The sequence below is a fragment of the Lepidochelys olivacea genome, assembly GCF_965140295.1.
Source record: "Lepidochelys olivacea isolate rLepOli2 genome assembly, chromosome: 1".
NCBI classification, from domain to species: domain Eukaryota; kingdom Metazoa; phylum Chordata; order Testudines; family Cheloniidae; genus Lepidochelys; species Lepidochelys olivacea.
This window is the reverse complement of record NC_140411.1, coordinates 22,221,551-22,248,244: the sequence shown is the minus strand read 5'-3', so window position 1 is coordinate 22,248,244 and position 26,694 is coordinate 22,221,551. Positions and strand designations below refer to the sequence as shown.

Here is a 26,694-nt window from a genome sequence, read left to right as displayed (position 1 = left end):
CTCAGGAGCATGGGGATGTAGCTATACTGACCTAACCCCTGGGGTAGACAGCGCTAGGTCAATGGAAGAATTCTTCCATTGACCTAGCTACTGCCTGTCAGGGAGCTGGATTACCTACAGCAAGAGCAGAACCTGACAGATAAACTCCATGTCCTGGGGTGAGCCTGTACTCCACATGTGAATATCTGTGGCCTTTGCAGACGGGAGTTGATTTTAAGAGGTGCCTACTTTCATGATCTTTTAAACTGGTCCTGTCTGCAAAGCTGACTGGCATTCTCTGTGATATATACCAGGATAGGTAGAACACCTTGGAGTACAATCTTTGCAAAGCCCCAAAGGGCCTGACTCCGATCCTGTTATACACAATCTCACCTTAAATGTATATGGTGTGGTGATGGTGGGGAGAGGGTGTTATACTGTAACATTTTACAGATGGAGGGCTAAATTCTCCTCTCATATACAGGGGTGAAATCCCACTCAGAGGGGATGTACGGGGTGCAGATTGTACAGAGGGTTCACTTCTGAAATGAAGCCATCTCTGAGGTAAAGCATGGCTATGGTTTATAGTGCAGAACGGATTGACAGTTTAGGACTAGAAATGAATGTACCTTTATTTGTTTGAAAATGAAGAGGAAATTTAAGGAGACAGATTGTAATTATTTTAGTTGGGGTTTGGCCAAGAAACTGGGAATTAATGCCCCCTACTGCTGCAAAATGCTGTTGGATATAGCAAGAGGGCAGGAGGATTAGGGGAGCGAAACTCAGTGAGGCTCTCATTATGACGGACTAGTAGACCAGAGGTCCCAACAGGTGCTTGGGGGGGCGGCGGTGGGTCAGGGTGGATAAATATCAATACGTTTTTTTAAATCGGATTTTTTAAAATTTATATCAGATTTTTTTTCAGTTAAATACAGGTATTTTAAACTATGTAAAATTAAATTTGAATTTGATAACCTATGTTGACATATAAGCTTATTATGATCTATTCAAATCATTTTAATTAAATAAAAAGTAATGTGAAGCAAGTACACATTTTGTTGCTGAAGTTTTAAAGAAAATCCAAGTACTGAACTGCAGGAAGCCACTGGCCAGCACTTGGAACCACAGTTTGTAGAAGTGCTCCACCTGTTTTTGGCAGCACGTGCAGAGAGAATGTTGTCTTAATTTTAGTTTATTCAGTTAGTTCAGATCAGTGACTAGTTCATTCAAATTTAGAAACCAACTGAAAGATGAAAAATCTCGAAAGCATGTTTTCCTTCTCCAATCTAGGAACAAAAATATGACCATAACTGATTTTAATAGTGTAACATATTGAGGACGAGATCTACTAGTTCTAAAATCTTGAATGACATAGTCCAGAAATCAGTTCAATTCACGACCTACAACTAATAGTTCCTTTGTTTAATAAATAAAATGAATAAGTTAGCTTTAAATGCAAAACATGGTTTGATAAAGTGTTTTTTTTCTTATGTATCCAGCACATTTAAGGTAGTTTTATTTAATCAGAACTAAATAAATAACATGTTGGTTTTGTGCGTTTTTAATAGAATTTGAATTTCCATGCAAATAGAGCTTGACACAAATTGCACGTAAAAATTAACCATTAGTAAATAAGAAATTCATCATTCACCATTTTCTAACGTAATAAAAGTTACATTTATTTAGAATCTTAATTTTTAAGTTAAGATATGTAATTGCTTAAATAAATGTGTGTATGTTTTTAGTGTATTCACCTGGTTATCAAAACAAAGCACCAAATTTACTGTAAAGGCTACATGGTTACCAACAAATGAGATGCAGTTTCATTAGGAAAATAAAGTACAAATGAAAAACATGATTAAAATTAGTGATTTAAATTGAGGTTTAAATTCATGATGAGAATTGGTGATATAAATCACTTTGATATAAATCAGTCCATCCTGCTCGGTCTGGGGTGGAGGGGAGTGATCATCCTGTCCTTCCCTTATTGCTGAATGGGAGGGTGTATCCTCATGATATGGAAAGGCAGGGAGAGGGTCTAAGCAAGGAATGGGTTTGAGAACTCCTGCTCCATGTGAGTGGGAGGGGGATTTGGCCCCCAGGACTCCCAGATCACTGAGACCAACCAGAGGCTGTAGTTCTCCCCACCATTGTCAGCACCACTTTGTGAAGCTGTAAATAATTTAGTCTCCATCAGAATTTTGAATTGCCTCCTCCACTGAAGTATGGCCATCTCATGCTGCTCCTTCCCCCTCACCCATGCAAACCCCAGAGACGTTAAAGAGGAATAAAGATGGATGCTACTACATCTCCCCCTTCCTTTTCTCTTCCCCCACCCACGCAGCACAGTCTTTCTTTCCTGTTGTCTCTCTCTCCCAGCACCAGATATTTCTTCCATTTACTACTCCACAGCCAGTACCAGCTCTTCCAGTCTCAGCATCCTCTCTCCAGATGTGCAGCTTATCTCTCCTCCACCCCATGGGATGGATCTCCAAGGTAACATCCAAAATATCAACTCCCCACCATCCAAGGCAGTTGTTCTTTTTGTAAAAGCAGCTGCTGCAAGGCTGGCTAGTATGTCCCCAGATGCAGTAGGTGCTGCAGTTGGAGGATTTAACATCTGCAAACACAGATGTAAGCTCCATCCGTGCAGTACTTAAGGGCCCTGTATATTAGGAGCCACATGGCAACTGTTGTCACAGGAGAGAAGCAGAACTGCTGCCTCAAAAGAGGGGAGTGTAGATACTTATCTACAGCCTAGAGCTGAGCTCACCAACCTCCTGCACATCTGAAGAGCTTCTGCTTGGGTGGAGAGATCAGGTGCTGGGTAGAGGAAGGAAAAGGATATGTCTGTCTTACTCCATAAGCCCTCTTCTAGATGGGTTAGGGGTGGTGGTTGTTGTGTTTATTTAGATGGAATAAAAGGATCCAAAAAGTCAAAGGTGTTAAACCATTCATTGTCCAGCCTTAAATAGTTTTAAACAAGGTTTGGGATACAACCTTGGGAGCTTTCTTAGCTCCATGGTGAATGCCATTAAAATCTGTATACAGAAAAGAAGGGAAAAAAGTGAAAGCATTTGAAAGGTAAAGTATTACCTTTATTATTATTTATTTTATTATTTCATTTTAGCTATATCCTGTTCCCTTTCCTTTAGCTGGAGAGAATTTTTGCAAGGAAAAAACCCCATGTTTGAAGGGTACTAGATATGATAATTGCCCTTTTTGGGGAAAAGAGCAAAAGGTAGCTGAGATGGGTTAGTGCTGTTGTTAAAGTCTGATCCCATTACCTAAGAAGACAAACACACTAACGGGAGAGAGAAGAACAGCAAAGATAGAAAATGCAGCTTCTGTCTCTGGTGCTGACTCTCACTTGCAACCTCACTTCTGGAAAAACACAGGCACAACATGCCGTCTTATCAGCTACTCCACAATCTGGCAAGTTTGTGACAGTGGCAGGTCTTTTAATTGTCTTTCTAGTCATAGGTTTTCTGCAATGTAGCAAAATATGCAGTCTTGGCCAGCTAATCCAGGCAGAAGGAGAAAGGAGAGAGAGAGAAAAGAGAAGAAATTGGGTGGAGAAGATGCACTTGGTGTGAGAGGGCATGGTGACAAAAGTCTGACATCATAGGTGATATTTGGTATTTAGCCAGAAGAGGTGTCAGTGTCAGAGGGGTCGAGTATGGTCAGGATCAGGGTGACAAAAGCATGGGGTCCCAGGAGAAGGTGGGGGCAGCAGCCATGATGGTGAAGTTCACTCCAGTAGCCAATTTGTCTTCCACAGTCTTTCATTAAGAACGCCAGAAGGGAGTGGTGGGTGGAATAACCCCTTCCCTCAGTATTTTGTCCACTAATTCTAATTTCTGACACATCAATTTCCATTAACCGATGTATAGTTCTACATTTTTCTTGTTACTCATGGGGGAATTCTGTGTGGAAAAAAATAAAAATTCTGTGCACAATATTTTCAAAGTCTGGAAAATTCTGCATATATTTGTCAAAATAACACAATATAATCACACCAGTTTAAATTATTTTTGGTCATTTATTTTAAAATATACCCACACTTGCTTGACAAGTAACAATACAGACAACAAAAGAGATTCCGGAATTTTTTTTTTTTTTTTGATAAATAGATTCCTTACTAGGTATATTAATACAGAACTCTGAGTAATCATTCATTTAAACTACAATACAGAACCATATTTCCCACACCCCCTCAGAAGCAGTGCAAAGATTTGGGGGAGTCAGAGGTAACGGAGGAGCTGAGGGAGAGGGAAGTAATTGCTGGGAAGGAGTCTGGGTGTGAACTTGGAGTGTTGTTGGGTATGGATGGGAAAAGTATGGAACAGGTTTTTTGAGGGGCCGGGGAGGGATTGTTAGGGAGCTTCCCCTATGCAGACCCTGGCTGACCCATAGCCTCTCCCATTCAGTCAGGCACATCTGCCCCTGCACCTCCATGTCTGTCCTTGCATCCTCTGTTTACATGTGTCCCTCCACTCCCACTCAGACACCCACTTCCCCTATCCCACGTGGCCCTGCACCTCCTCTCCTGTCCCCATGTGTACCCCCACTCAGATCCCCCTATCCCTACGTGGCCCTGCACCCCCTTCCCCATCCTCTTGTAGCCTTGCACATCTCTCCCCTTCGTGGCCCTGCACCTCCATTCCCATTCAGCCCCTGCCCCAGTCTGTCCTTTCCCACCAGTTCTTATGAGCCCCTCACTGACCCCCCAGCAGCCCCACGCTGTCTGTCTCCCATAGCCTCTGTCTTCTGACCTGGCCCAACAGGCGCTCTGAAGAAGGTACTACAGGCTTTCTCTTCTGTAGCTGGCTGGGAGTTGCTGCTCTGGTCTATTGCCACAGCACCCTCTGATGGGCAAAAGGTGGAACTGCAGCAACTTTCCAGCCGAAGTTATTTTCTGTGCAAAAAATTTAAATTATGTGTGGCTCATTAATTATGCATATGTGCAGTGGCACAGATTTTACCCCAGGAGTATCTTGTTTACTAAGGATGATCTCAATACAGTCTTTGAGTTATATCAATAAGTCTGTGGTTTGATTTAGTCTTTCTGTCTTGCTTTTTTGCATGTTTTTCTATCAACATTTGTTGTTATAAGTTATTGTGACATTTTATAAACTTTCACTCACTTTTGCAGTTGAACTCACAATGAGGGTAAATTTCTAGGCCCAGTTATCACAACAGAGCACCGCAGAATGAGAGAGTGTGGGTATAGAGGGCCGAATTCAAAGTTAAATTAGGACTTTTCTCAGCTTGTTATGACGTCGTTCATGCTCTTTAAAATGTGACCTGGTGGGTGAAGCACTGGACTTGAGACTCAGGAGACCTGGGTTCTAGTCCCAGCTCTGCCACTGGCCGGCTGGGTGACTTGGGCAAGTCACTTTGCCTCTCTGCCTCAGTTTCCTCATCTGGTACTTACCTCCTTTGTAAAGTGCTTTGAGATCTATTAATGAAAAATGCTTTATAAGAGATAGGTATTTAAACCTGAACTAGTTTCACTAGGCACATTCACAGTGTGTGATACAAGAAAATAAATATTATTGTGCACCTTAGAAACTTGGTGGCACAACTTACCCAGCTTAACACTACACAAAACTATTTCAAGCAGTGTTGATTTAGTTTGTAGAGAAGGTCACAAAAATTAAGGTGAAAGGTTTTTGCTGGAATGGGAATGTTTGCGAGGACTGTTCCGTTTTGCCAAATTTCCTCCAAAGTTCTGACGAGACGATACGCTCATGGCAGATTTCTGAACCCTGCCTGGTTTCCCACCACCTTGCCCAGCTGTTTCCTCAGGAGCCTACCTGGGGGGCTGCTGGGGAGCCTGGACTTCCATGGTCTGCAGCTCCAGGACAGATCATGGGGACTGCCTTTCAGGTGGGGAGCCAACGGTGTTCATAGTATAGGGCAGCCTGCCAGACAACATGCCCCCAGAGCCAGCCCTCCATCCTCTTTCATGATGAATTTCAAATGTGTTGGTTTTGTTCTGAATCAGAACCCAGCCAAATTCTGAAATAGTGAAATCCTCTGTGAAACAGAACTCCTTTCTGCCCCAGTTCTGTTTGCTTGGATGGTTCTCACTTTTCCTGTGATCCACCAGATGGCAGCAGAGGGTTGTTGTTCTGCTGCAGATAGTACAAAATGACACAATTCATCTTCTGTTAATGGAATAAGTTACACTATTAAAACTAGTGTTGGCCATATTTTTATTTTAAAAATAAATTGAATGGAAGGTGTATAATATTTATGAAGCTTCTTTACAGCTGTCGTTAGTCTCTTTAAATAAACTGTATGCCCAAAAACCATGTAGTAAAAATCAGTGAATGCCATTCAAGAGGCTTTTGATATGTGATTCAGCTAGTGTCACTCCTGAAACTAGAAGCAAAAATTGAACAAAAGAGCAGTAGAAATTCTTCTTTATTTCAAAGTACAGCATAGTTGAATTAAATTGTAATGCTAGAGATAAGGTAGGAAATGTTTATCACATCAGATTATGCCGATGTTTTCTTAATACATGATGTTTAATAGTGGAAACTGTTTCTCATATTATTCATTATATTTTTGTGAATTATCACTGAACAAAAAGCTCCCCGACTTTGCTTTGGGTGCCCAAAGAATATATGAAAATATTCTTCATTCAAACCATACATTCCTCAGTGTAATGAAATAAATGCTTCATACGGTGTAGCTCAAATAATTACCTGTCAAATTAAACACATAAGCACCAGCCCTGCTATTATTAAGAATAATAACTATACATTAGCATCTAGGAGCCCCCACTGAAATCAAAGTCCCAGCAGAGTCAAGGCTAAACATTTTAACCTTCATTTCTGGAATTCCTAATGTTTGTGTATAGGTGTGCTTGATTTCTCAACTTTAACATAAGTTTTTAACTAATGTGGTGGTGGTGTTTTTTTTTTTTTTAACCATAGGGAATAAAAGAAAAAAAAATAGGATGTGTGAAGGATGGAAATGGAAACTGGCTGCGAAAAGGAATAAAGTATCACTTGTAGGTCTTTCAGCTTAAAACCACAAAGCAAAAACACTGACTGCACCTAGCTCCAGCCAGCAAGGGAGCTGTCATTGGGATGGAGTGCAGCTGGGAAATTGAGATAGGGATAGAAACCACAATGCACAGGAGAAGGATGGCCATGTCCTGTGGTGGGATCTGGAGCTGATTGGATGAGATGTTTTAGCGGGGAAGGTTAGAAGGAGTCACACCATTTCCTAAGCATACCATGGGCTTCCAACATGTTGTATGTAGAGTTATTGCTCGCCTCTTACAATGAGGGGCACAGGAGAGACAGGGAGGTGGAATTAGTACTGTAACTTGGAGGAAAATTGTTTCCATCTCTCTCCATTGTCTTTCCTGAATTAATTGACTAAAATAAAATTAACTAGCTTCTGTAAACCTTGTTTCTTTGCCTCTTGTTCCTATTTTAGCACATGTCTGGAATGATAGGAGGTCAAAGATGGGTGGATCCTTCCCATTCCTGCACCATGAGGATCAAACAACTTAAATTTGGGAGAAGGGGCTAGCAGGAACATACTGAAGGATTTGCTAGTAGCCTGCCTGTGGCAGTGGTAAATACCTGATACTTGAATGCTCCTAATCCTGCACTGCACCTGGCCTGTTGTGCATTGCTAATCCTTGTAGGGGGGAGATAAATCCTTGCATTAATCAGCTTGTGCCTTACTTTTCCTTCTAGACTAACAGATTTATTTGGGCATAAGCTTTCATAGGTAAAAAACCCACTTCTTCTGACCCATCTGAAGAAGTGGGTTTTTTACCCACGAAAGCTTATGCCCAAATAAATCTGTTAGTCTTTAAGGTGCCACCGGACTCCTCGTTGTTTTTGTGGATACAGACTAACACGGCTACCCCTCTAATACTTCTCCTCTGTGTATTGTCCTGCTGCCATTTTATGAGATTTTTCTTTTCCCTCTGAACAGTTTAAACACTTCTCCTCCTACACAGTTCCCTCTCACTTCTCCTCCTACACAGCTCCTACCTACCGTATTTCCCACATCCATAACAGAAATAAAATATGCATTTTTTAAAAACTGTAGTTCACTGTAATTCCTGCTCCGTGATTTGTTGCATATTGAACAAGGTAGAGTATAGATGTTTGGTGCTTATTTAAAACATAGTTATGCTTCCTTGTGCAGGAGATAGACTTGACCTTCAGCTACCTTTCCCCTGCCGTGGTACCATGGAGCATTCAGATTTTCTAAGAATAAAGCTGCATTTTGTTCATGGTGGAAGCTTTAAAACTGCTAGTGAATTTTGTTGCCTAGTTAAAGGGGAAAAAACAAAAGCCATGTGGTTTTGCTTCAGATAATACATTTTCTAATTGCTGCCATTACTGGAAATGTTTGAATCACCTAGGGCCAAATCATCTCCCTTGGGCAAACCCAGAATAGATGGACTTTGTGATGGGCTGCTCTTTGGGGCAGGAAATTCACTGGCCATGGAGCATCAGTGCTGCTTCATCATTGCTAGTGTAGTGGCCTTGGGGCTGGAGTAACCTCCATGCCAGATGTTCCTCCAGCATTTCAAGCAGGACATATTTGCAGATCCATTGGCCATGCCCGTAAAATGCTTCTCCATGTTACTGTGGATGAAGCCCTGCCTAGAACTCTGACCTCTTAATTAAGGGAACCACTGTACTTCTGCAGCTTTATGGGCTTTTTTAAAAAAACATTAAACACGAATAGTTATCCACTAGGGAAAATGCTAATTAGCCAGTGTAGGCTGTACCCATGCAAACGTGTTTTGTATTTGTGACATCAGGTGGTGTATATTGCCATTGAGGAAAACAGCAATTTATAGACATAGTTGCTGTTCTTGCTACGGAGAAGAGTTAGCAAGTGTATGTTGAGTGATAATGGTAATTACACACATTCATCCCGGTGCAATGAGATGAGAATAAGGACTGGATGTAATAGTCACGCAATAGAAATGGCACGGTCCTGACTGGGTCATTTCAACCTGGGCTGGCTGTACTAGAAAATGTAGGGAACAGTCCTGCCCCGGCAGGGATGGACCAGATGACGGAGGAAAATAGTTCATGTTTAGCTCTAATTTGTGTAGCTGATGAGCAGACTGTTTTAAATTTAGTGAAGAAATGACGTTTCTGTTTACATTATACCCCAAAATAACTTTTCTTGTGAATTGTGTGCTCAAGAAAGGTTCTGGCTTGCCATCCCTGGAGCAGTAACTACTTTATATCTCCACAAAGCAGGCACAGCCATAAGCATGTGTAGTGCAAGATGCCTTGTAATGACAATGTGGGGCTCTCGGAATCTGTGGTGATGGAGTCAGATAAGTACCTAGACAGATTTTCAGTGTGTCTTAACACATTGTTCCTGTGTGTTTTTGTCATCCAGAGAGGAGAAAGAAGATGAGGAGTCAAGTTTGTAACAATAGCATATATTGATACTTTTAGCAGAATTTGAGGAGCTATTTAAACCAAAGTCTGCAATAAAAAAGTTGATCGTGATGATTCGAAAAGAGTACAAAAGGTGAGGTGCCTCTTCCCCTAGGCAAGCAGCGAGGTGGGATGACTGTGTGTGACACAGGCTCATGGGCCATGTGTCTAATAAGTGGGCCCATGCACCAAGGCTCCCAGGAGCATGTCAGGCAGGAGGAATAGCTAACTCCCCCAGCTGGTTCGTGTGCATGCTGTCAACAGTAAATGCTGGCTTGGCAGATGGTGGGCACAGACATTGCCTCTTCCCAGAGGAGCAGCAAATTTGTTCCATGGCTCGGTGCTGTGAGCTGCCTTGCACCAATATGATTCTTTTGGCAGAGGACCCACCATGCAGCATGTCTGCTTTCCCTCGCTGTGTCACATGGGGCAGGGTTTGGCATATCCTGGGATTACAGCTATGTACATTAATTTCCAAAGGAGGTCTGTTGGCATATGTTAGTATGTGTTTATTTTCATGAGCTATAACTACTGTATTTGCCTACAAGGTGGTGAGTCAAGAGCAGATTGAAAGGAGCAAGATCAGCTCACTCACTCAGCATCCCTGTGCAATTAGGAGGAGATGTTTAAAGGCACAAAGGGCAGTTAGGCACCCAGCTTCCACTGAAAGTTAATAGCAGCCTCTGACACTAACAAATCCCACCAGCATTTCTATTAGATATGAGGCACCTCTGAATTAACGCCATCAACTGGGTCTTTCCATCTGTCCTCATCTGGTCTCTCTCTTTCTTTATATTGCAAGCTCTTTGGGGCAGTAAGCATTTCATTTTGAGCACATGATTAACATGTAATAAATAATCCTAATAATCCTTATGAATAAGACGTGTGTTACTGCTAAATAAGATTAGCTATCAAACCGGTCAGTTTTATGTCACGCAAAGTCAGTCCCCTGCAATCTCCTTTTGCCTTACCAGAGAGGCTGGGTAGTTGAGCCATGATGAAATCCTTAGTTGCTTCCAAAACATTCACTTTGCAATTGCTTCAGTGAGTAGAAATGATCTTTCCAATGACACATTGCTTGCCTGATCATTGCCTAATGATCTAGGAGCAGTTCACATCCAGTTCAGACAGTCTGAATTATCCAATATTATTATAAGATTGTCAGATAGAATTATGTCACATCTGATATATTGATGCATTTGCAGCAAGCTCTTCTCCCCTCAGTGTTCACAATTTTACTGTCCGGCTTGCAGTGAAGAGAGCATAAAAACATGAAAATCAAAATTGCTGCAGGAAAGTAATGATCAGGATGAGATGGCTGCAATTCTGGGCTTTGCTAATTGCAAGACCTGATCCAGTTTGGATTTTTGGGCCTTACTGAGACAGATTCAGTAGTTAGTTCTTATCGGCTCTAAAATAAATGCTAATTTGCTGAACTTGAGACTGGGGAGTTACTCAAATCATCCATATCACATAGCCCTAAATTTGAAGACAAAAAAATGAAACACCTATGGCAGTTTTAGTATAAAAATTCAGCATTTATCATTATGTCTAGACATGTGCAAGTAAGTAGATACATAAATCGGAGTGCCAATGATCACCCCAATCAGCCCAGGTTGGTAATGACACCAGCTGATGGCTATCTTGCTACTGTAGTTTTGAAAAGGTCACAGCATTATGTTCTCTGTTAACATGGGAAGATGTGAGGACTATCAATTGGAGATTAGAGAGGGGAGTGGGGTTGACCGGAAAATAATTCTGTTTTTATGAAAAAATTGCTATTTTGAAATTTGTTTTATTCCAAAGCAGAATGAAAATAAGACTTTTCAAAATATTTTGTGAAAAAACCATGAGCGAGAGAGATCCACCCCAGAATAGCCAATAGCTTCTGGTTTGAGATATGTTGAGAACCACACCTCCTACTGAAGTCAGTAGGAATGACGGGCACTAGATACTGAATCTAGGTGACTAGGGTCAAGCATCCATAATTATAGGCCACTTCTGAAAACGAGGTCCTCAGTGACTTGCCCAGCATCAAACAGTGAGCCACTGCCAGAGCTGGGAGAAGAAACCAGGGTTCCAGAGTCCCAGCTATAACTGGTAGAAAAATGTTGTTTTGTTAAAAACCAAAGTGTTTCATGGATATGTATTGGTTTTGATGAAAATTTTATAGGGAAGGTCCACAGTGGAATTTTGAGAGAGAAAGAAAGAGAGACCCCAGAACAGCCAATAGCCTGGTTGTTATGACACTCACCTCAGGCAGAAGAAACCCAGGTAACATTCCCGCTCTGAAAATGTGGGCGTTATCCTCTCTTTTCCTCAGTTTACCCATCAGTAAGGAGGGTATAACAATGCTAGTTATATAAGCTGAGTTAGACCAGTGCTTGAATGCGTTTGTAAACCCACCTGACAATTAGAACAGGCTAGAGAATGTATTTTTATGTTCTCCATATTAACACAAATTCTTTTTACGTTCTCTCTTATTAACTAATTGATTTTGATTGATTATTGAAAATGAATGAATGTTAGTGATAAAGAGCAGATATCTATATTTATTTAACACATTAGTTAATAAGTATTGACCTGTCCTATTAGCTACAGTGCTTATCATATATGCTTTTTTAAATTAGTATTTAAATTTGGTAACAGTTGGTTTAATATAAAAATACAGCATATAATCACTACATCTAGACATTTGCATCCAAATAAAGAACTAAGAATGCGCTCGATCACCTCATGGTCACTGGATCAAACCCATTCTAGGTTAGTAATGGCACCAGCTGATGGCTATTTAGGACCTGTGTTCCAACAATCAGATGTGCACAATTCAAAACCCACTTGTGGGCTCGGGTTTGAGGCACAATGGCTGGGCATCAGGAAACTTGCAGTGTCACTGCTCATGCCACAACTGTTGTATGGATAACTAAATTACTTCAGTCTCCAAGGATGTCAGTCTGTCACCATTCACAGATGTCACGTTCACATGAAAAATAACTGACAGCAATAGGAGGTGTTTCCCTGAAGTTTGGGAACAGGAAGAAAATATGCCTTTGCCTAAGGTTATAGGGGCAAGGGGCATGGTTTGGAATAATTTACGTCATCTGTCTCTAAGATATAGTTAGTTGTTAAGGATGTGGGGAATTTCCCTGACTATAAAGGAAAGTTTGCAAAAATCCAGTTTACTAATGTTATTTTATTCTGAATATTCTAGCTGCCTCTGATGCCACTAGTATTTTGGCACCACATTCAGGTGACTCAGCCTCATCATAAAAGTTAGAGATGGGAAATGACCTGTTAAGTCCTACAGCCCCTTCCCCAGTAGTGCTGCTTGTTCCTCGGTGAGAGGAAATTCTGTGTCTGGAAGGGCCAGCTCATTGGAGCATACAGATTGGCTGACTAGAGCTAGGAGCTATAACTCAAAGTAACCCAGACCTGAAAAATTCAAAAATCATTGAAACAAGTGGTCCATAAAAAGAGATGGGACAGGAGCAGGGTGAAGAGAGGAGCAGACACAATGATATTATTATTGTTTCTGGTAGTTCCCACAATGTCCTAGGCACTGTACAAGCCCAGAATCATGCACGGCCCTGAACCGAAGAAGCTTCCATCCAAAAAGGGAGGATGAGGGCACAGAAAAGAGAATGAATTAACTGGAGAAGTGAGAAAATGAGAGGGCAACAGAAAGAAAGGGAAGTGAATGAGAATGTAAGTGGAAGAAAGTGGAGAGGTTGGGAAAGAAAGTGGAGTAGAAAGCAGGATCTTCCCCTCCCATGTATTCTCCCCTCTTTTTGACTTCCAAGCAGCCTTTTTCATGCAAGAGACAGAACCTTGCCTTTGTAACTCAAATAGAAGGGATGCTGTAGCAGAGGGAACTTCGGTGCCCCTTGGTTGTGGTGATTTTTGTGGTTTTTTGAGCCGTCCAGGTGCTGTGCTGGCTAAATGGGTGCTGCTCTTTTATGTTTGTTTGAAGACATTTTCAGATATTCAGCCTGAAGATAACTGTCTTGTCATTGTTTTCCAAAAAGAGCTTTTCAATATTTAAGGCTGTTGTAGCTCAGAAAAGGGCAGTGATTTGGTAGTGTGTGTGCATTAGGTAGAATTCCTGTACCTACCTCCTTCTATTAAATATAAAAAGTGTCATAGGAATACACATTATTATGTAGAATCATCATGTAACTTTCCCAGTCTCTTCCCCTTGCACATTTAAACATAGATGTGATAAGACAGGCATAGCCCTGCATCTCCCACAGCCCCAGAGGATTTGTGTGGCACACTCCCCTCTCTGTGAGCAGCCATGTTTGTTGGCTGCATGACTGGAGTGGGGAAGGAGCATGACCCTGAGGGAAGCAATTACCATCGGGGTGCTAGGAAGAAATGCAGTTATGCTTAGCGGGGCTGCAAGAGGAGATGGGCAGTGCCCTCCTTTGGTGTACAGAGTGGGGCCCTGAAAGTTAAGTTTTGTTCCGAGTTGTCTTGTCTCATCTTCCATCACTCAAATTATTTTTTTCACCGGTTCAGCAAACCGAAGAACCACAGTTTGAAAAATTTGCTCTATTGTTCCAGCATGAAAGTGTGCAGTTTCCTTACCACTTGATTATCTCTGTAAAAAGCATCAGGCAATGTTACTGACAGCTGAAAGAAGGAGAAAAAGCAGGCTTTTGTTTTCCCTTCAGAGAAGGCAGAATGTTTCTCTTTTCCTTTACAGCTTACCCAGGGACTCTGAGTGTTTGTTTAATTGCTGAACGAACCCAAAATAAAGGTAGCTTTGATACCATAGATTACTCCTCTGGTCTCTGAATTTGAATGACCTACATACAAATCAGGCTTAAGCTAGCACAAGAAGAAAAGACATCCAAAGACTTTAATTTGTGCAATTCAGAGTTGAGTATAGTAATACATGCTATTTGATTAAATATCTTGGAAAAAATGTAAACGTTTATGGTCTGTCCAAGTATAATGATTTTACCTTCCTGTGTATTAATACCAGGTCTGTTCGGGCCTGATTCAGTGGTCACTGAAGTTAGGAAAGCGCTGACTTAAATATGGTTTGCATTGGTCTTTAAAGAGTAGTGCCTAAAGTTCCAGCTACTGTGTTTAATTTGTATAATTTGCAGCAGGGCTAGGTGTGTAGTTAGGGAAAAATTAGGTTGCTCAAAATCAGGCACTTTATGCCAGTTTGCCAAATCTCAGATGAAGTTTTGTTCTTGGATTTTTGAATCCTAATCTTTCATTACATTGTTGTCTTTTTTCGGTTGTCTTTCTATTCTCCTTTCGCCACCGTATGCAGAAGAGAGAGACAGCTGTATAAGCTGCAGGCTTTTCTGATTTCCATTATGTCAAATTCATTTTGGAATTAGGCATCAGAAATTGTGCAGTCAAACTCATTCTGGAGTTGGGCATCAGGATTGCTCAGTCAAGCTCAGGGCAACAGTGCTTTTTTGTAAGAAGCAGTCCCATGTTATAAAAGAAAATAACCAAGTGGACCTTCAGAGTGCCTTAAGCTCTCTCTGCACTCACCCACAATCACACTCATACACTTCTTTATAGGTGACTAGTGCTCAGTTCATTTGTATTTGTATTGTTCACACCTGGCAAAGCATTCTAGGTTCTTAACATCTAAGTATTTAAACAAATTTAAATTGGAAATTGAAAATAGGTTTTACAATTTGCAATTAAATAATGGTGCCATGCAAAAATGTTGCCATATACAACTGTCTTAATAAGATAACATGGATAAAGAGGCAGGGCATGCATAAGTTGCAGGGGCAAAGGTAAGGGCATGAGCTGTTTTTACACCCTCATGATGTCAAGCCAAAATATCCTGTTCTTTCTGACCTAGTAGGGTGAGATGTTAAATGGAAGTGGTGTATTCCTCATTGGTTAGCGTCTTTAATCACGATTGGTTGTCTTTAGAAAAAAATATGCTCTTGTTCAGTCAGAAGTTATTGGGCTTGTTAGTGTTCACTTGCATGGTAGGAAAGAATATTTTCCTCCACTACATTAATTGAGTGGAATTCTACAGCCCATATTATGCATAATAAAGTCAGACTAGATGATCATAAAGGTTTGTTCTGACTTTAAGATCTATGAATCTGTGTAAGATTTCAGCAGCTCAGAAAAAAAAATAAAGACCCAGTGCATTTAGTACTTTAAAATGTCAAAAATAAGACCTTGAAATCATTCTGTCCACCCACAGGCAGCTAGTGCAGAGAGCAAATCAGTGTATACACAGAATTCATTCCACCCACCTTGATAACAAATGCAGGACTGCATTCTGCATCGGTTGATCTGTGGGGGATAGATCGTCTTTTTGATTAGCCCAGTGTAACGTGGTCCATTGAAGGAATTCAGTGTATCTCTCTTAATTTGTCTAATGCTACCTAATCTAGTCTGTCTCGTGGGTTGATTGCCTATCATTGTAATATCTAGAGGCTACAAAAATAGACTTACATATAGTTTAGCCCATAATATACCTGCCCTTGTTATCCTGAAGCCACCCACTTAACCTGGCATATCTAACTCTTTTTGTTCTCCACAATGTAAATGCAGGAAATGCATTTCCAATGCACAGCTACAAATCAGGGAATAACAAATGCACAATTACAAAATGGGGAATAACTGTCTAAGTGGTAGCACTGCTCAAAAGGATGTGAGGGTTATAGTGGATCACAAATTGAATATGAGTCATCAATGTGATGCAGCTGCAAAAGAAAGGTAATATGATTTTGTAGTGTATTAACAGGAGCCATAAATGTAAGACACAGAAGGTAATTGTCTCACTCTACTCAGCAATGGTGAAGCCCCAGCTGGAGTACTGGGTCCAGTTCTGGGCACCACAATTTAGGAAAGATGTGGACAAATTGGAAGGAGTCCAGAGGAGAGCACCAAAAATGATAAAAGATTTAGAAAACCTGACCTATGAGGAAAGGTTGAAAAAGATTGATCGCGTTTAGTCTTGAGAAAAGAAGATGGAGGGGTGACCTGATAACAATCTTCCAAAACGTTAAGGGCTGTTATAAAGCAGCTGGTGGTCAATTGTTCTCCATGTTCATTGAAGGTATAATGGGCTTAATCTGTGGCAAGGAAGATTTAGGTTAGATATTAGGAAAACTTTCTAATTGTAAGAGTAGTTAAGATCTGGAATAAACTTCCAAGGCAGGTCATGGAGTCCCCATCACTGGAAATGTTTAAAACAAGTTGGGCAAAACCGGTCAGGGGTGGTCTAGGTTTACTTGACCAGCACAGGGGGCTGGATTTGATGAGCTCCCTTCCAGCCCTATTTTTCTGTAATTCTATGAATGCTTCTGTATGTAGGTAGGTTTGCATCAGTCTCTGACAATGGTCAGATGTGGGTTCACTCTGTTGTACTCCGATAGGAGGTTCCACAGACAAGTATTAAATTTCACCCAGTTTGTGGTCATCCTGTCCTGAGTTTTAAAAATGTCCTCTGAAACTTGATATAATAAACAATATTGCTTGGTATAATCTGTAAAGGTAGCTGTGATGGGGTTCCCAGGGTACAACCTTGATCTTGGGACAGCTGAATCCTCTGTCCCACCAACATTGTGATGCTGTGTCAAGCCACAAACCTCTAGCAGGTACTGCACTTACACAGACATCCACAGGCAGGGACACACCAAGCTGAGTTACATGAATGATCTGAGAGTTATGAATATATCCGCTCATGAACCACCAACAAGGGAAACTCCAGCCAATTACCCCCAGTTCCCCAGCCTTGCACCCCAGCACTGTACCGTCTTGCACCGGTCAGAAACCTGGCCAGTTTGAGTTCATTACCCAGTCCGCCCGTCCCTCAATGTGGAGAGGACATACACTAGCCTTAGTAAAACTGAGCTGAGATTTCCTAAGCACTTCAACCAAAACACACCGTTTTAGGTAAAATATAAAATAGATTTATTAATTACAGAAAGATAGATTTTAAGTGATTATGAGTAGCAAGCATAAAGATGAAAGTTGGTTACTTAAAAAATAAAAATAAGTTCTCAGTCTGGGTTTTACAAACTAAACAGGAGTTGAATCAAGCAGTGTCTCACCCTAACAGATGGTACAAGCAGGTTAAAGATCCTGGAACTCTTTCCCAGCCTGGGACCACTCTCCCCAGTTCAAAGTCTTTGTCCTCCAGACATTCCTCCAGGTGTTGAGTTGGAGGGAAGGAGGGAGAGGCCAAGTGATGATATGACTTTCCCTGTTTTATAGCTTCTTCCAGCTTGCTGGAAAGATCTTATGATGTAATGTATGGGTCCGCCCCCATTGGTCAAGCAGTCTCCATTGTCTACGTGCTGTCTTTGAGAAGTCCTCTGGGCTGGCCCTTGGGAGAGTGGATTCCCTTTAATGGGCCATCATCATGTCTGGCTACTCCATTGTTGTACCTGAAAGGCTGATTGTGGGTGTTCCCAACCTCACAACATATATCAGTAACATATATGGTAGTGATTCATAACCTCACATATAATGATAGCACATACAATCTGACAGGATATTAATGTTCAACAGATCAAGACTTTTAAAATGATACCTCACAAGATACACTTTGTTCAAAACATATGCTAATTATATGACAGTGGTGAATATGGGGGTTCCAGGGTGCCACTGTGAGATAGAGTGTCACAGTAGCCACCAAATCACACATCTCAAAAATCCCATAGATTGCCTAAGAGATCTGAAGGATATTGGAGTAAGAACTGCTTAAAACTTTTAGACCAAAAATCTTAGAAAAATAGGTGTTGTTGAAAACAATTTTTTGAGGAAAACCATAATTTTGACAAATATTTTGCATTTTCATTTTTTAAAACATAACTTAGAGTTTTGTTTTCAGATTTTTGTTTTTTTATGATTTTTTCCCCAGGAATAATAGTTTTTTTTTCCCTTTGTCATGAAAAAAATATGGGAAGAAAAAAATAATTTTCCAACCAGCTCTAATAGGAACCTGTGTGGATCTGTATGGAAGAGCACAGATAATCAGAGTACAGGCTAGTGAAAATATGTACACTCTCACCAACTGAGACCCTGTCAGATACAGTTTGATCTAAAATAGATCAACATGTTACTGCTCACAGCCTAACCTTTCTTAAAGTTGTTAAACTGTCCTTTATCATAGTCTGATCTGCTTAATCAGAAACTGCAGGTAGGGTCAATATCAACAACAGTATTAGGAACTCTTTTTTTTTTTTAATTGTTGCAAACAACTAAGTTGTTACTCAGAGAATAAATCTTAGTCCTCAGTGGGTTCATCATACAAATAATTATTGTCCATGTGTTTCTGTAGCTCTTTTATTATCACTTTTTCTAAGATCAATGATAGCAAGTTGGAAACTTGTCTGTTTTCAAATATAATAGAGTCAAAGCAAAGTCGTCTTAAATTTCTCTGCTATTATTTGTAAACTTTTATGGAACCAAATTAATCCCTAGTCTAACTCCACTGAAGTTATTAAATAAACCCCACAAATCCTGTGTGTCCCTCCCTTTTTGTTGTCAATGAGAGCCTTGAAACATAAACCAGAGGTAACCAGTCAGCATTGTTATAAGTTTGAAACTCACATGCTATGCATTGCCCTCTTGCCAATGAAACCCACAGCTTTAGTCTCTTCAATTTATGGAATAGTCTCAAATCAATGTGCAGCTCTGGGGGACTGGAGCCACGTGGGCTTCTGTTGATGGAGCTAGGACCACTTCAGGCCTGTTAGCCTGAGCAGCTGCTGCTGAGCCACTTTTCTAGTGAGTAGTCATGAGCCTGCCCCAAAATGGGCATCTCAGTACCGTGGAAGGCTGCATGGTCCCCTGAACTAAGCAGGACATAAGGAAATCCCTGTCTTTTAATACCAGGTCTGCTACTGACATCCTCTGTGGCCTGTGGTCAGGTCATTTAACCTCTGTGCCTCAATTTTCCGATCTGTGTACTGAAGATAACCCTTCAATGGTGATTTGACTACTAGTTTAGTTAATGTCTGCAGAATGTTCTGTAAGAGCAGATGAGTAGTAGTATTTGTGATTCATTATTTGATTTGCTTTATTAGCTTTCCTAGTGGATGTTACAAAGATTTGGGGATACACAAAGAAACATCTCAGTGACACTCCCTAGACTCTTCAGGGTGGTCTTATATATAATGATTGGAAGTGGGTGGGGTATACAATTATTTTACAGGCTCACATCAAAATGCCCAAATCAAGTCTGCCAACTCTGTCCTGGATATGCCGAAGACTGTGTGGGGAAAAAAGAACTGTGCCACTGAGCAGAAGGGAGTCTTTCTTCTTTCTTTCACAGTCAGCACAAAGTTGCTTTCAACAGCCTCAGCGCTGTTCACCCTTCTCCCATACTGTCTGTGACCTGGCACTTACTCGGCTCATCTTCCCATGTTTGCTTGCCCCAAGAGCATTTGCTTGACTTCCTTGTGATAGCTGCTGACAAAGTATGTATCACCAACTAGCTCTGTACATGAAACAGGTTTTGAAGTGTCCACAAACCTTTAGAACTGGATTCTCTGGTCGGCTAAGTTCACGTTACACTGCTTATGCAACCCAAAGTGACATTAGACTAGTGGAGAAACCTCCGTGGAAAATCTCCAGTCTGTGTAAAGATGGCAGAGGTGGCTAGGCTGCCTCCTGCACCTATGTTACCACCTCCCTCCTGCACCTGAACTGCCCAGTGCACACGATGGGGGAGGAGGCATGTTGGGAACAGGCAGGAGGCATTCAGGGTTGGGGTATGGTAGGGCGAGGCACCTCTACAGCGGACGCTCTGCTGATAGAATGTCTCCCATCAGTGGAGCAAATTGAAGCTGCCCCGTGCAAGTTAGATTTATACCAGGGCTTCAAGAGCAGGATCAGTGTGTCCCAGTTGGGTTCGTATCAGGACTCCCTCTCCGCTGTGCTCAGGCACAGTAGAGAATTGAACCTTCAAACCCTATAAAGCCAAGTTAAAATTGGTCAAGATTTTAAACAAAAAGTTTAAGAAAAATGTGAACTTAAGAGAGCAAAAAACAAGATAGGCAGCCGTCTCAAGTGAACGTAACGCAGATCAGTGTGTTATAAACACAATGTACAGTAGTCTGATCCAGTGGCAAAGGATCTTGGTCAATCATAAGTAGCTTCATATAAGTCTATTATAATTTATGTCTTTGTTCTTGAACACTGGTGACATGATTTCCCACCCCCATGCCCTTTCCTAAGTATTAAAACAGATTCTCCATGGCTTTCCATCCATTATGAAGCAAGTTCAGATGGTTCGTTTTTGTTTTCATTTCTCCTGCAGGTGAATGGCATTGATCTTCGGGGTGCTACCCATGAGCAGGCTGCAGCTGCACTAAAAGGAGCAGGGCAGATAGTAACAATCATAGCACAATACCAGCCGGACGGTAAGTCAATGAACTAATTTACTGTCCAATTAAGAAGTGCGGTTGGGTTTCATCTGATGTTCTTTGGCTGGAAGAATAATGTCATCTACCTTGCAAGACTTCAAGAATAGGAAAAGCAATAAAATTGGGAAAAAGTGGAAATGATAACCATGCAGAAAAAAAACTGGTAGTTTGGCACCCTGTGTGTGATGACTTATGTGGACTTATTCCACTACCTGGTGGATGAAGAGGTGTCCTCCTAACACTAACTGTCCTCAAAAGTGGCACTCATGGGACCTCTTGCTGATAGTCTCAGGGATACCAAGGGCTGAATAGACATGGAGAGTGAAGTACCTTTTCACCCTTAGAAAGTGGTTCCTCCATGTGAGAACTGAGACACGCTGGTCGGCCAGTTGTACTTCTGTGCTGTACCTTTTCAGTGGCTAAACTGAGGACTTCAGTCACCAGGCTTTATCAAGCTGCCACTTTTCATAAATAATAAATTCTCACTCATTCCCTTTCTCATGCTCTGACTCAGACTCTTTCCTCCCACCCCACCCCCCAAGTTAAAATTAAAACAGAAAATGTGCAATTAAGACAGATACCAATGGAAAGAGATGAGGTAAGGAGAAAAAGAGAGGAGAATTAGAAGCAAACAAAATTTCAAATATTATATTTTATTACATACATGAAATAATTTGTGTGTGTGTATATATATATATATATATATACACAGTATATAGATCTAGATAAATTTCAGATCAAGGAAGAAGGGGTAAAAATAATTGTATTACAGAAAGTTCTTGACAGAAGATTTTGGTTTCCATTAGTTTTGGCAGTCTTGTTTATCTTTTCCAGTTTAATAGGAACATAAATATCAATTTAGACTGTTATTACAGAAAGTCGCAAGTAAAATTGCAGCTCTTGATTTTTTGGATGGTAAACAAGAGTGCATAATGTGCCAGCTTTCTGAGCAGCCAGCTGATGATCAGCAATTAAAATGGAGGAAAGAGTTAATGCTTCAATAAGTTACTATTCATGTAGTAAAGAAAAGAGTATAAAGTACATAGCTGTTGTGATATTATAAACTGACCCTCTAACCTACGGTTGCAGTGCAAAGTAAAAAAGGAGGTAATGGTGAATGGGTTCAGAGTTCTCACTTGGTTTGCTCTGAGCATCCAAATGTTTATCTGAACCTTGTATGAACTCCCAAGCATTTCTGAGTATGTAGAGTTGCCTGGAAATCTTATGTAAGTGGGTTCCATTGCAAGATTTCTAGAGCTTGCCATCAGGCTGAATAGCTTTTATCTTGTTGTTAAAGCATTTTCACTTCTCATCTTGCCTGGAACTAGGAAATGCAGAGGCTGGCAAAAATAAAACATAATGTATGGGTGGGTAAACACCTTTCCCCAACTCTTCTCCTCTTGGTCTTTCTTACACACACACACACACACACACACCTTTTTTTATTTCCCTTACCTCTCTGAGACAGAAATAGACAAATTAGTATGGGACAAAGTTTTGAAAGATAAAAGCAGAGGTGGGGAGGGAAGAAGAAGAAAAGTGAGGAAAAATTGGAACTAAAAATACAAGAAATAAAAAGATGAGGTGGGCCATCTTGAGCTGGGTGACATTTTTTGGACGAATGGTTTATTTGCTGAAAAATGCAGTTTTGGTCAACCCAAAGCTTTCACAAATTTGATCTGAGAAACCATCCAGTCTTCCAGATCAGATGCTGCCCTTGGGATGCAGTCTTGTCTTCAGTCTTGAACTCAGCTCTGAAGCCTCCCCCTCCATCTGCGGACACTGCTCAGTAGCCACCTGAAGTGGAGCACCCATAGGAGCACTACTTGGAGAAGGAGAGTTTAATCACCTTGTACAGTAACTGGAGTTCTCTGAGATGTGTCCTCCTATGAGTGCTCCACTGTCCCCGCTCCTTCCCCTCTGCGTCCAGTTTCCTCTGTGGCACTTTGTAGAGGAGAAGGAACTGAGGACAGGTCACCTGCATGATCCTATATAGCCTTGGTGTGGAGTACGAGGTTGTGTAGGACACCTGTATGGGCCAAATCTGCACTGCTACTGAAAATCTCCAGTCGAAGATGCATGGGGTGCATGTGCACCTGATGTGGAGAACCCGCAGGGAGACAAATCTCAAAGAACTCCAGTTACTGTACAAGGTAGTAACATCTCCTTCATGTCCACTGAAGGTAGGATAAGAAATAAGAGGCTTAAACTACAGGAAGGGAAATTTGGGTTAGATGTTAGACAAAACTTTCCAACTAAAGAATAGTTGAGCTCTGGACTGGGCTTCCAACGGAGGTTGAGGAATCACCATCATTGAAGGGTTTTAAGAACAGGTGGAAGAAACACCTGTCAGGAATGGCCTAGGTTTACTTGGTCCGCCAGTGTAGGGGCTGGGCTTGATGTCTTCCTGAGGTCCCTTCCAGCCTCCCGTTTCTATGTTCCATAATGATTACTGCAGCTCCAGTTCAGCTGGATATTTCAACACCTGCCTAGCATTAAGCACAAGAGCAGTCCCATTGACTTCAATGAGACTACTCCTTACTCAACTACTATTGAAGGTAAAGAAACAAATACAAGCAATTAAAAACTTGTCAATCAAAAAGATGAGGGAGGCCTACTCACTCATATTGTAGCCATGCTTTCACATTTATAACCAATATTCATGGAAACATTTTTGCTTGCCTGCACTTTTTTCCTGAATAGCAACCTTTTCAAACTCCTTTTAAAGCCAGTTAGTGCCTTTGCAAAAATGCACAGCCACCAAGGTGGCATTCACCCTCTTCTGCAGTATGGACTTACTTGGTATGTCCTGAGTAACTATTGTAATATGAGGCCCATCTTAAAAGGGCATGGCCATGTGCGTGTTCAATGGCTCTCTTTAAGAAGTCAGCGTTCACCCACAGTTGTCCTATTGGGAGTACAGGAAATATCTTCAGCATTTCAAATTCCATTGGATAGTATGTATTCCCATGTCAGTGGTGATGGTGGTGCTGCAGTACAGTAAGGAAGGAGCTACGGTAAAATTCTGTGGTCAGTGTAAGTGATAGAGTTTGAAAGGATGGGAGCTATGCTTTAAATACACATGTCAAGGTTCCTCCCCCACTCTGAACTCTAGAGTACAGATGTGGGGACCTGCATGAAAAACCTCCTAAGCTTATCTTTACCAGCTTAGGGCAAAACTTCCCCAAGGTACAAAATATTCCCCCCGTTGTCCTTGGACTGGCCGCTACCACCACCAAACTAATACTGGTTACTGGGGAAGAGCTGTTTGGATGCGTCCTTCCCCCCAAAATACTTCCCAAAACCTTGCACCCCACTTCCTGGACAAGGTTTGGTAAAAAGCCTCACCAATTTGCCTAGGTGACTACAGACCCAGACCCTTGGATCTTAAGAACAATGAACAATCCTCCCAACACTTGCACCCCCCCTTTCCTGGGAAATGTTGGATAAAAAGCCTCACCAATTTGCATAGGTGACCACAGACCCAAACCCTTGGATCTGAGAACAATGAAAAAGCATTCAGTTTTCTTACAAGAAGACTTCTAATAAAAATAGAAGTAAATAGAAATAAAGAAATCCCCCCTGTAAAATCAGGATGGTAGATATCTTACAGGGTAATTAGATTCAAAGACATAGAGAACCCCTCTAGGCAAAACCTTAAGTTACAAAAAAGATACACAGACAGAAATAGTTATTCTATTCAGCACAATTCTTTTCTCAGCCATTTAAAGAAATCATAATCTAACACATACCTAGCTAGATTACTTACTAAAAGTTCTAAGACTCCATTCCTGGTCTATCCCCGGCAGAAACCAGCATATAGACAGCCAGACAGACCCTTTGTTTCTCTCCCTCCTCCCAGCTTTTGAAAGTATCCTGTCTCCTCATTGGTCATTTTGGTCAGGTGCCAGCGAGGTTACCTTTAGCTTCTTAACCCTTTACAGGTGAGAGGAGCTTTCCCCTGGCCAGGAGGGATTTCAAAGGGTTTACTCTTCCCTTTATATTTATGACAACACACAACTCATCCTGAATGGAAGAGATGTTGGGGAAGAAAATATTGGCCTCTAGGTTGGGAACACTAAGGGTATGTCCACACAGCAACTAGACACCTGCAGCTGGCCCATGCCAGCTGACTCTGGCTTGCAGGGCTGTTTCATTGCTGTGTAGACTTATGGGCATGGGCTGGAGCCTGAGCTCTGGGACCCTCCCACATCACAGGATCCAAGAGCCCAAGCCTGTAAATCGATACAGCAGTGAAACAGCCTGAGCCTTGCATGCCTGAGTCAGCTGGCACAGGCCAGCTGCGCGCATCGAGTTGCTCCATAGACATACCCTAAGAGAGAAATTCCACATTCTGCTCTCAGCTGCACCCATTCGTCCCCATTACAGGGCTGTAAACAGAATTTAGTCCTCCGATTTTTGCAAAATAGTCAGTGTCAGTAGTCTGCAAACTGTGCTGTGCTGCATTGCAGTATCTCTGCAGCTGTTCCCTCACAGCAATCCCTGGGAAAACCATTAAGCCAGTCAGCTGTTCCGTATGCTATAAATCTTTCAAGCAAATCAATTAACACCTTCCTTTAACAGCTTGCATGAAGGGAAGACATTCATTAATTACAACTTGATTCGACCAATGGACACTGAAGGGGCCAAAAAGTTGTTATAATGGGGATGTTTGCACTCTATCCCTATTTGCATTAAGTGTTAGCTGCTTGCTGGCACAAATACAGCACTGTACATTTTTGAGGAAAGCCGAGTATGTTGGGTAGTAATTGACATCTGAGTCTTGGTGAGGAAGAGAATCTCAGTGACAGCTATCCTTTCGGACAAACTTGTATCTTTGTTTGCTGATGTTAGCAATGGTAGTTATTAGAGCTGTAACTGTAGTTAAAAGCATCTTAAAACAGTGAAGCAGATAATTCCTGTTTGTCGTTCCTTTTTCTTTGAAGTTGGGAGTTCATGTTCAGTATTATAACAGACACTACCTTTTTGCCTGTTCACATGTGACCTGAGTCAGCTTTTACAGGAGTCCCTTCTTTGTCTTACATCTGTGTCTGAACTGTAGGCGGGGGAGGGGGGGATTTTATGTTTTTAAAATACTAGACTACAATTCCTAAGCACCACTATTATACTTTCCTTCTGGAATGACTCCTGGGTTACTTCTTATCCCCCACCATTACTGCCTAATTGCTACCTCAAAAATGTAAACACATGTCTTGATGAGTCTGCTGTTTTGGTATAATTTTAATGCATATGCATGATTCACACATCGAGTCCTTCTGGCTACAGAAGTAAGGTAGATATAAAATACATTGCAAATGTAAATGGCTTTATCTATACATCTGTGGCAAGCTGTCTTGATATACATTTAAATATACATACATGCACACTGAAGGCCTTTTCTGTAGTTGATATAAATTGGTGTAACTCCATTGACTTTGATGGAGTTACACTAATTTATGCCAGCAGAGGATCTGGGCCCTGAGCATCTTGGTACCTCTGTGGGCACATCTACCCAGAGAATCCAGAGTACAAAGACTGTGTGTCATGCATGCACTTTTAAAGTGTGTATTTTATATGTGTGTGGGAAAAGAGTATATATGAACACATGTATATGGGGAAGGGGGCATAAACACCCCCTCTTCATCCTCAGTGTTCATCTGGCTGACTGGAGAATGCCAGCATTATAGGAGTCAGTAACAGTAAAAACGTTTAGAATCGTTTTAGAATCATCATTGCCTGGCTGCTGGAGCTGAGTGGGAGATTTCACTGGCTGAAAAATCCAATGTATTTTTGATTAGGAGAATAATTTAGAAAGAAGGGATGATACAGATGAGACAAACAGGTTCCATGCATCATAATGGGACATTGGTGCATATATTGCGTGACCAAGATGT

At 41.4% G+C, this 26,694-nt stretch overlaps 1 protein-coding gene across 12 annotated transcripts in view; it reads left to right on the top strand.

Annotated features, from left to right (window-relative positions):
- Positions 1-26,694, top strand: part of DLG2 (discs large MAGUK scaffold protein 2) — a gene marked incomplete at its 5' end in the record, with an annotated part of 1,505,837 nt that overhangs the window by 1,213,239 nt on the left and 265,904 nt on the right. For all 12 annotated transcript variants that reach the window (XM_084617703.1, XM_084617709.1, XM_084617707.1 and 9 more), the window contains one exon: positions 20,695-20,797. In XM_084617703.1, the coding sequence (XP_084473829.1) occupies positions 20,695-20,797 (103 nt within the window). The remainder of the gene's footprint in view (positions 1-20,694; positions 20,798-26,694) is intronic.